Source organism: Cibotium barometz, chromosome 5, assembly GCF_041138505.1.
Source record: "Cibotium barometz isolate CiBa-2024 chromosome 5, ASM4113850v1, whole genome shotgun sequence".
Classification (NCBI taxonomy): domain Eukaryota; kingdom Viridiplantae; phylum Streptophyta; class Polypodiopsida; order Cyatheales; family Cibotiaceae; genus Cibotium; species Cibotium barometz.
The window spans coordinates 15,160,901-15,172,550 of NC_141050.1; the positions used below are offsets into that span (position 1 = coordinate 15,160,901).

At 44.8% G+C, this 11,650-nt stretch overlaps 1 protein-coding gene across 1 annotated transcript; it reads right to left on the bottom strand.

The window, feature by feature from the left end:
* Nucleotides 1-549: 549 nt before the first annotated feature.
* LOC147638104 (flowering locus K homology domain-like) lies at nucleotides 550-10,623 on the bottom strand. Its single transcript, XM_086798006.1, has 7 exons — nucleotides 10,212-10,623; nucleotides 4,879-4,986; nucleotides 4,553-4,780; nucleotides 1,659-1,717; nucleotides 1,276-1,570; nucleotides 1,111-1,173; nucleotides 550-1,027 (listed from the first exon to the last, which is right to left on the bottom strand). Exons 1-7 carry the CDS (start codon nucleotides 10,569-10,571, stop codon nucleotides 980-982), a joined length of 1,161 nt encoding a protein of 386 aa, XP_086654132.1. The 5' UTR covers nucleotides 10,572-10,623; the 3' UTR covers nucleotides 550-979.
* Between the last annotated feature and the right edge of the window lie 1,027 nt (nucleotides 10,624-11,650).

An 11,650-nucleotide genomic window follows, 5' to 3' on the forward strand; every position in this document is an offset into this window, starting at 1 on the left:
GTTTTTAAACTTTCTTATTCATGGGATGCTTCTTAATAAAATGGTGGATGCTTATGTTGTTGCTTAGCCATAATGCACTTTTGAATCATGTTGCTTGTCACCTAACAACCTTTATCCAAGGCGAGACCCCAAAATTCGCAATAGCCAATGAGAATAATCAGGCTAGCCATTAGGGCAATGAAAGTATGTCCCCAATCATCCAGTTTTAGCTAGTCACTAGGTCAATGGAAGTATGTACCTAGTCATCCAGTTTTCTCATGAAGCAACTGTGCTAGGGATGCCTCAACACCTCGTTTGTAGGAAAAGAAAAGAGCACACGAATCTACTGAGTACCTCGTTTGCGGCCATGTATCAAAACGAAAGAAAGGAAAGGGGTTGGTTGTGGCCGGACTGCCAACATCACATTGACATGAGACATTTTTGGCAAATAAATTCTAGGCCTTCAGCTTGAGGCTGATCACATGGATACCATCTCTACATAGCAGCTCGATTATAAATAGGTAGCTTACAGTGCAAGAAAATAGAAACAACAACCAGAGGACAATTAGAAAAACACTAAATTGAATCTATTTTCAGCAAAGCCAAGCACCGAATGTGACATAAGCAACAAAAGCTACCAGCATCACCATGGGTACCATACAGTTCCTCAAGGCTGGTGTTATAACGAGCACATGTATTGAGGGAGCTGATGAAAACCCATCATCAAGGAGAACTCATAAAGCCTCAATGCAGCAATCTCATCAAGTGGAACAGATGAAGGCCAAAGCAGCAGTTCTTTGAACAGCTCCATGAAACAAGAGTACTTCACAACTTCCATGATAGCCCAGCTCTTTACCAACAGAATCACACAAAAAGTGTGCAACTCTGTGGGGTACATTGATGGAAAGGAACACTGCTCTACCACAATTTTGCATACGTCAACACAGATTCAATGCTGTTCAAATTCAACTTACTAAAACCAGGGAGGCTCAGCGACCCACTATTGAGCACTCATGAATGCTTGCACGAGGCTTTGAGCAGCAGATACCTGCAGATTAACATCAGAAAGCACTTTAAAGTGACGTTTTGCTGGGGATCGTACAAGCAATTAGTGAAAGGAGTGAGCCCAACCTGCTCTGCAGTGCCTTCAAACGTAATACGCCGTTCTGCTTTGCCATCTTCTTGGCTGTGGACCTGTGCAGTTAAAGCTTGAATTGAATAATACAACCCCTAATGACACACCTCAAACACATACATCTGAGACTAATGAGATTGCTTGTCACGAATTAATCTCACCTTTATGGCACAGCCAGACAGGGAGCGAACATTAGTGATATTGGCACCTCCCCTTCCAATGATGCCGCCCATCAAAGCACTTGGAACACTCATCTCCGAGGTGACTTTAGGAAGAACTGAGATTGTGGCACCACCACCGCCAGGTTGAAAATCTAATCCTCCATGAACCACTGAAAGGTTGCTGTTTGCACTATACTGCATGCCATAGCCAGCAGAGTAGGCAGCTTGAGCATACCTCATTTGCTGCTGCTGATACGTGGGTTTCAAGGTGACGGATTCTTTAGCAGGATTTTCCCTAAAAATATTTGAAACATCTCTCAGCAAACCTGCTGGCTAAAATCCACACTTGTGGCATATGGATATAAAGCAGAAAAAATTCATACCTGAGTTTCTTAGCAACCAGCTTTAAGGCCTCTTGGACTTGGGTAAGTTCACCAAAGATCTGAAAGCAAAAAAGAACCTGATCAATAATGTTTTATCAAAGTCTCTGCCATAAAATTTTAAAAAAAGACACCGCCACTTGCAATGCACTGTATCAAGAAGATGCACTGGTGTTGTAAACTACTGGTGCACAGCGGAAGAGTTTCAAACACAATCACGCAAAAGTATTCTACTCCAAACTTGTATTATGTTTTAGCATGTGTTGCCGAAGTGTTCTTAATTAACGTCAATTAAACAATGATTAAGGATTAACACTACTCACTTAATGCTACAAATCACAAATAAACTAGAGAGATGACCTGATCTACTGTATATATTGCAAAACATGAATATGTACAATGTTGAACTAGGATATGCTCAGATCCTCACTTCTATCAGGCAGGTGGGACACTGGCTGCCCACCTCCACCAGCAGTCTGATCTGCTTTCTATGAGAGCCCTACCAAAACATAAAAAGACAACCTTAATCTTGAACACCTCCACCAGCAGTCTGATCTGCTTTCTATGAGAGCCCTACCAAAACATAAAAAGACGACCTTGATCTTGAACAATTTCGTGTGTTTGCAACCAAATTTCCACGCACTCTATTGGGAATTCCAGGATGCTGGCTGGGGAAAGGTCATGCCCGAAGCTAAAAATCCACATCAGAAGCTGTAGGGAGAGAAGACCGCCGTTGACAAAGGTGGTCAATCCAGTAGCTCTCTAAGGATGGTGGAATCAACTCGTGACAATAAGGTCTTGGCCCCAAGCGACCTAGTTGTGCCCTGACCGTGCTGGTCTGTTGGAAGCAGAGTGAGCACCTAAAGGACTAAGCGAGTCCCCCTCTGACACATGAAAACCTCATTAAAGCCACCTGCCACTCTCACAAGACACCACCAAGGACAATCACACCTCCTAAATCATATGTGGTCATTTGGCTTTCATGATGCACCTGGCACACTGACTCTTCTCATCTGTCATAGCAACAGACCCCTCTTGATAATTGTGGATTTGAAGGAAGTGACCTACAGCAAAATCCAATGAAGTGAAATCGGTAAGACCCCAGCAGTCTTCCCACTCCAGAAACCCCTTCTTTGCCTACTTGGCCCACCTTGAGCCCTAGATCTAGCTTCACCAGTGAAGCTTTATCCCTCACTTACAACAGCATGGGTTAGCTTCGTGCATGACATTGACAAACCCTATCATTCCAAAGTTCTGACAAAGCCTCTGAAGTAGCTTTTGCTTTCACACAGATCTCCTATTTTCGCTAGCTCACAACTCATAAGGGCTTGTACCATCTATGCCCAGCAGCATGAGAGTCCCAACGACACCCTTTTTGAGGATAACCAGCACAACAGATTCGGGGAAGGTTGTTGCACCTTTTCACTCAACTGTGCTAAAAACTCTCTTTACCAGTTGGGGGAGTTGCCTGGGCGATGGAGATGACACAAGCTTGGCACTCCATCTAGAATATCAAACTTCAGTCATGCTGAGTACCCATGACACCGTGGGCTACTTTTACACCATTGGACTCCCACCATTGGCATATTAATAGCCTTGCATCCTGAGAAGCTGGGTGCCGTGAGATCATGAAGGGGTCTGCCACACCTACTACATGTACCATATGGGCAGTGTTGGGTATTTTGGAACTTCACGTCTGTGTCCATCTTGTGTGTGTAATCATCCTATGTGTGTAACCTTATTCATATGTATGTGTATGTGTGAACACCTACTTAGGTGTGAGTACCCCCTTATGTGGATAAGTGTGCCACGTGTCATTAGTGTGTGTGTGTGTGTGTGTGTGTGTGTGTGTTGACATGTGTCCTGTGTATGTGTTAAAAGATAAGGCTACTCTAAAGCCTACAAAGAGCATTGTACTTGGTGAACTTCAAACACATCAAATCAATCATCATTGAGTCGTGCATATGTCCTGTGTATGTGTCAAAAGATAAGGGTACTTCTCTCTCTCTCTCTGCACATACACACCATAGATCTGTTTGATCCCCCGTAACCTGCCTGTGATCCTGTAGCTCTAATACCTTCAGGCAGACCTCATCCACGCCCTCCGTGGCCGATGGAATCCCCTCGAGGAGAACTCCAGGCTATGGAAAATTGGAGGGCGGCTTTTCTTTGCATCTGGAGCCCCAGAGGTGAGACCTCCAAAGGTGTTCAGCCATGTCCCCTCTTTTTTCACTCCACACGCTCAAGGGACTGTATCTGTTCAGTGGTACTTTTTTTCAGTAATGGAAGGATCTTGCAAAAAAAAAACTATGTTCCAGGTGTTTGAAATGCAATCACTAGCGATAACCAACATCGCTTAAGAAGGGTGATGGGGTTTGAGAAGGCCAGAATCAGAAAGTAAAGAGGGAATGTATCTAACCTGTCAAAATATAATATGAACTTTTCAAGTTCAATAAGAAGATTAACAGCAAACATTAAAGGCTTCACAATGCTCTTTGTGTGAGTCTTGTGAGGAAATATTAGGGCCTGAGCCACAGGAACATGTTACAGAGGACCAACCAGACAGGAAAGACCCACCCATCTTTAATCCTTAGTGCTGTGTGTAGCACTCACAGCATGCATATGCACACATACAAGAATAAGCTGAGCAGATCAGCAGAGTGGCAGACAGCTTTTGAGCCAGCTGAAGTGGATTTGCAAGCCAGCCCACAGCTTGCCCAAGGTGATATTACCTTTCAATGTGAGTTCATGTGTCCTCCCTTCCATGTTCTCCCAATCAGCAGTTATTGATACCAAAACTCAAACCTGAAGTTTCCACAGGTTCTTGTAGCATATTCAAAAACTCATCAATCATTTTTTTAAAGCAGCTAAGTAAGCTCGTTAAAAAGGAGTACCACCTGTACAAGTCGATCTGAATCTGATATACAGGAGCTAAAAGGCATCTGCTCTGCAGGCATAACCCGAACACCTGCTCCACTCTTCTCCCTGATTTCCTTTATGACTGACCCTTCTTTACCTATCAAACCCCCCGCTTGAGAGCGACCGATCACGAGACGAATTAAATTACTTATAGAGCCCTGCGGTTGTGGTCCAATCGGTGCAGACGCGCTGTTTTCCTCCTGTTCCTGTAAAAAATAGAAAGCAACAACTCCTGTAACCTACCTAAGTAGCTCAACCAATTTGAAAAATCAATCACCAATGTAAATAATTCAATTGTACTTACATCCAAAATCAAGCTTGCCACTCGAACAAGCATGTGCTCGGCAGCTGAGCATGAATCGGCTGTTTCCGCTTCTTTTGAAGAAATCATTATCACACGGTCCTCTCCTTTCTGCAAAATAGTAAGTCCGACACTTCAAACCATTTAGTCAACAGAATATTTGACAAAGCAGATGTGTGCAAGCAAGAAAAAATTTAAAAAAAGGAAGAAAAGAACATATGATTGCTGACTTGTGAGACTAGCCACCATGGAGAATGCCTAGTAAGAAAAACAGCCTAACTAGACATGAACTATTAGAGATGGTGTGGCAATCCCTCATTTCAATATGAAGACATTAAAATGCATAGCTCAGAGAAAGTCCCTCCAGCTGTTTGCAGCATAGCAAGCTGCTGTACACCTATGGTCAAACAAGGTTCCCTCAGGCATATAGGCTTTTCATATGTGAGACGTATTGCATCAAACCCCGTAACTTGAGACATGTGCCATTATTTCACCCTGGCAACTAGACAGGCATATGTGTAAGGGGAGATCAGCCTTGTTTATTGATTACTTGTTGTTTCTATCAGAGGACTTCTTGACTTCTTCCTTCAATTTTGTGGATTACTTGTGCTTTGTGCGAGTTGTTAGAAAAAGAAGAAAGCAGCGGAACAAAAATGCAAACACTCTCATAAGAGTACTGTATATTATGTACAAGAATGAATGCTCTCTGTACAAAATGAAACCAAAGTAGATGCCCAAAGGTTCTGTAAGACAGCAGTACACACCTCAAATTAATTTTCAGCTTCTCACTATCACCTTGGCCTTGTGCTTCAGGTCGGTAAGATCTAGAAAGGGAAGTAGTCGCCAAAACACCCCTTGTATAGGTGCGACAAGGGTGGTCGGCCCCTGCCCAACCAGCTGCCAGACTGGGTCCAGGGCTGTCTGCCCCTCATATGCACCTACCGAGGCTCGTCAAATGGAGGTGTGTCATTGTAAAACACTTGTCTATGTGCTAGGGTTTGAGAGTAGAGTGCACCAGAATCAAACACACAGCACACATAAGAGTCGTAAACTATTGATCTGTATTATGTACAAGAAAGTGTTACAACTAAATCTCTAGTGCAAACGATGGCTGAGATTGCAAATGGTACTCACAGCCCAACACTTCTGAAGATCTCCTTGGCCAGCCCATGCCTATAGAGAAACGCTTTGTAGATGCCTATCATTGAAAAATGCAGATGGCAATGATGATTTGGCTATGAATGATATATACGTACCACCTATATCACGTGCACAGCAGTGTCATGGCATAATCTCAGCATATTTCAGCACAATCCCTTTTTAGGACAGCATCATAAGCATACTAGAGGGCATGGGTACCCAATCAGCAGCAGCAAGGCTCTCATACAGCAATCAGCAGCCACATGGGACCTAGGCAGGCAGTCGGCCAGTCATCAGCCAGTCGGCCAACAGTGTGGATCAGTAAGGGATTAAGCACAGCATTTATAATAACATTTTCTGTAATATTCTAGTCCACAGCAGGCCGACAGCAGCAGTATGGGCCGACCAGCACCTTCTTGCCATATATAAGTAGAAGCCATCATTTGCATTCATCATGAACCTTTTGAAGAAGCATAGTAGTCAGTAGAAGCATGTAGAAGGCCAGAGGTCACCCCTATGGGCTAGACCAAGGGCCTAGAAGATGTACAGACTTTTACGTCACCTTTTTGTACCATAATACAAATAAAACCCTAACACCAACTCTCTCTCTCTTCTCTCCACTGTCTTAATCATGTTCATTGTTCTTGATCAGGCTTAGGACTATGGATTAAGCAGTAAAGCTTTCGCGCATGCAACATTGGTATCAAAGCATTCAGGCTCAGCCACTAAGCATAGTCCCAAGGAGGTGCCTAGATCCATAGGAGAACGCAGCAACGGTAGCAGATGGAGTGATCTACACCACGCGAAGCTGGAGGAAAGCATTCTTTGGGAGTATGTAGTACATCATTAGCTCTTAGATCAGTTCAAAGGCCTAGCAACAGGCATGATCAGTTCCGATAGGTGACCCGCTGTTGTGCTAAGGGAAAGGGATAGCCGGCATGGGGACAGCAATGGAATAGATGCTCAGTTCTTAAGCAAGACTTAGAAGTAAAGTCAGTAGTCCATGGAGGAAGGAAGGATGACAGAGTGTCCACCCCCTCATCAAGTTTAGCAGGAGGGGATGTCACGTGCATAGCAGTGCCATGGCATAATCTCACCATATTTCAGCATAATCCCAGCATCATAAGCATACTAGAGAGCATGGGTACCCAATCGGCAGCAACAAGTCTCTCATACAGCAGTCGGCAGCCTATAAGTAGAAGCCATCATTTGCATTCCCATGCCCCGACAACAGCCCACACATTCCTACGTAAGGGGCTGAGATGGCATTTTTAGTTCACACTTACTCTTTTTTAGCACATTAAAAAGCACAAACTTGCGCTTTAATTATTTCTGAAATAACACTTATGCCAAACTTACCACACGATTTTCTTTTTTTTAATGGATAAAAGCGTGCCTCAACAGGCTGCGCACAGCTGAACCTCTATTTGCAGCCAGATTAAGGTGCCACCATGTACCTGCTGTACTGTACGGCCTGACCAGAGCCCCACATACGGCTGTCCTGTACAGCTTGTACAAGCAGCGCACAGCCTACCCTCTGCTGCAAGGCCTCTGTCCAGGCTGCACACACGCAAAAAAACTGCACAGCACACTTGCTGCAAAGCCTGCACATCAGCGTCTCTGTCGCCTGTAGAAAGGCAATGCCCTCTCTCTACCATGTGCGCTCCTCTTTCCAGGCCACCCATGCATACACGGGCCTCCCTAGTCAACCATAGCCATGTATAAGGTCAGGCCATGCTGTCCTGCCGCCAGATGGGCAGACGGATCAGCAGTACAGTCACTTAAGGCTTTGAGATCCTGTGTGTGCCCCTCCCATGGAGGATGCGCACCACACTCAGTCTTTTCTTCAGACCAAGCCAACCCTCTGTTGATCACTTTTGGACAGCAGTTACTCCCTTTCACAAGCCCATGATCAAACCCTTCCGGAATCCCTCAGATGCATGCATCTTGCTCACATGCATGCATCTGAGGGCCTGAAAAAGCATCTGCCTTTATCATGATACATAGCAACATAAAGCCACCCCACGTACATCCAACCAACACCATCTTCCCCTTTCATGATGGATCTCTCTTCGTCCTCGATCTTTGGCGTCCCATACTGCCTCCGACCCTAGAAGAGCTTTGACAAGTGTTACCCTCCTGTGGTGGGAAGACCACCTTAGGCACCATTTTGTACTTTCTAGTATGATTGCGGCAAGAATCTTGAAACAGTTAGTCTTGTGGACTATTACCATGAGCGAAATCGGCAATGGGAGCGCTTTGCCCACAAGCAGGGTGAGCAGGTAACCAACTACTTGGCACATTTCTCAAGGCTTCTACTCATGGTCCCTGGGACCATCCATGCAAGTTGAGCACTTTGTTGATGTCCTTGCATGTAGATGAATAAGATAGGCACCCTTTATTGCAGCTCCTTTTCGTCCATTTCCCAATCTCGTCCACCTTGAAGGGTGCCCATGGGTTGTCCACATCCACGGCTCCAAAAATGACCATTATTAGTAACCATATAATGCCATGGCTTTCACACATGGCCAAACCTAATTGCCTAGGACTTGGACAAGGACTTAAGAGGTTGTAACGGAGTCCTTTGCTCTTTAAAAACTAGCTCATCAGCTCCAAACATGCAAGCAGACAACCCTGCCAAGCTAATATCAACATCCAAAGCTCTCACCTTTGTCTCCCTCAATATGGACTTAGACTATGTGCCGTGCCATCAGGTAAGAAATAGGTGGACTGCTAGTCGACCTATTCCCATTCAACTGCTTCCCAAAAAGGGAAGACAATAGTGGATATGCCCTCCATAAATCCCAAGTCATGCAATCTTACTAATGGTGCTGCCTCTAACAAGGTGGTTTGTCACCGATAGGGACATTACAGGATATGGCCTCTCGTTTGAATGTCACCGGAACCCAAAGGCGATGCTGTCAGAATGCGCAGCGAAAGACTAACGCACGTAGGAGACGCATCACCATCAAGCTCCACGAACACCCCCAACGGGCACTACAGCATCCCACCACCAGGCTCCCATCTCCCAGTGAGTTGCCTCCCAAAACACCGGCTGGAGGAGATGACTATGACAACGTGCCACTCTAGCCTATATATGGCTCTTCAACTTCCCATGCTTCCACTTATGGGATAATCCAAGACACCTTCTAGCCATAGATCACACGCTCGAAATCGCCAACCTTCCAACATCCTCCCTCGATTCGAGTTCCGCAAGCCACCGAGGCGCGAGGGGGTCGCCAGGACCACACACGTAGCTCCACGAACACCCCCAACGGGCACTGCAGCATCCCTCCACCGGGGTCCCATCTCCCGGTGAGCTGCCTCCCAAAACACCGCCGGAGGAGATGACTATGACAAGGTGCCACTCTAGCCTATATATGGCTCTTGAACTTCCCATGCTTCCACTTATGGGATAATCCAAGGCACCTTCTAGCCATAGATCACATGCTTGAAATCGCCAACCTTCCAGCAGATGCCTCATCAGGAATTGTACGAGTCCAAATTAACTCTCTCTCATTGGGATTGTGAATGGTAAATATCCAGATTGAGATGCATGTGATTGTGGAACACCCTTGACTGCGCAATTGAAACACCTGTGGTTAGGCAGCACCTGTAAATGGTATGTATGTATGGGAAAAGGGGGGGAGAGGGAGTCAGAAAAATAAGTTGGGTTTGAATTTACTAGGTCTCCACTTTGAAAAAAAGAAATTACTTATTGATTTTCCAATCATGTCAAATCAGCAGTCCCCTACAATCACGATTTATCTGGTGAACAAATCCTTTATGGTAGGGAATATGGCAAGGTGGATTTTTCTACTACAAGAGTTTGAGAGCTGATGAATGCATATGCAGCCACATATCCAAATTCAGTACACAAGTAGACGTAAGCATGTATGTCAGATGAACTGGATGATGATGTTATGAACTTGCAACAATATATCCGACATGGAAAATTCAGGTAGACAAGTACATACGTAACAGCATGAATCGGAAGATGAAGATATATATGGGCAGAATGATGGTATGTACCATATCTAATACAAATGTAGACAAGTACATATGTAACAGCATGAATTGGAAGATTATAATATGTATATCTAAGACAAATATGTGCAGCCATCAAATTTATATACTAATTAAAATGTCAAAGAAAGGCAGCCATATCCACAAAAGCAAAATTTAGGAAGACTTACTGACAGAGGGTCTGTAATTTTGATTTGGGCGCCAGATGCTTCTCGCAACTCACGGATTCGAGCACCCTGCTTGCCTATAACTCTGCCAATTTTGCCAGAGGAGACCAGGAGGCGGTAGACGATGTCGGAGAGCGATATGGCAGCTCGCTTGGCAGGGCCGGGCCCAGCGTCCCCATCAGGGTCTGAGAAGGATCTCTTCTTGGAGACGCCCTTGGGAGGCGGGATTGCGTTCAGGCGGGGGAAGAATTGTACGGCCGGATTGAGGCTCTGGTCGTAAGCACCCATGTACATGTTCTGATCGTATGTGTTGCCCATGTAGGCGGGGATGCTCTGATCGTAGGTGCCCATGTACGCGGACATGGAGAGAGCAGCAATTCGTTTAGCTCTGTTGGGCGATGGAAATTCCTATTACTTACGGCCGCAGCACGCCCGTCTTTTGTGTTTGAGACCCGTTTCACATGCGTCCGGCCGGTTCTGCTACCATCATCCGTTCATGGTCGTAGTAATAAAAAGTGTGTGTGTGTGTGTGTGTGTGTGTGTGAGAGAGAGAGAGAGAGAGAGAGAGAGAGAGAGAGTTACTCCAGAGGTCCCATAGGTACTTACAAGCATGCAGACTCTACGGACCTTAATAAAAACAGTGTGTGTGTGTGTGTGTGAGAGAGAGAGAGAGAGAGAGAGTGTGTGTGTGTGTGTGTGACTCCAGAGGTCCCATAGGTACTTACAAGCATGCAGACTCTACGGACCTACAAAAGCATATACAATATGTAAGAAATTAGAGCAAGATAGATAGATAGAACAGAATGAAGCAAGTTACGCCTGATGATGGCAATTGTGAAAGCTTCGGTGGGAAGACACTGAGACTAAGATTGTATGCGTATTGTGAAAGAAGGATGCAGAAAGTAGTGAAGGTAGATCTCAAAATTGATCATTTGAATATGATGAAAGTTACCCCACAACTTAAGAACCATATGTCTCGAAAAGATCTCTCTCTACCCTTAGTGTGGTCTAATATGGGTATATCAGCCCACATGTAGCCAAATTCTAGGATGCCATGAATGCCTTTCTTTTCTAAAGGAAAGCCAAAAGCTTTAAAAGCCCCTTCCAAGGAGGAAAACATTTGTGGTTTTCTTCATCACCACTTGATTTGATTCCATTAAGGGGATTTTTTTTTTGGGAGGATGGGAGAGGGGGGGACTAGCATGTTGCTAAGTTGGCCCCCCTCTATCCACTTGAAAATTGAAAATGTTTTCAGTAAAGTATTTGGACATGTGATGCTAAGGGAAACAAACTAGCTTAAAGTTTGAAACCCTAGCATTCACAAGGTTTAACAAAATCAGATTTATTAAAGAGGGAAAAACATGAGCTTCGCTTAGCTGCTACCTTATCTAGATTCACAAAAATTATAACTATTTGTGACGTGATAGTTCACTTTGGACTAA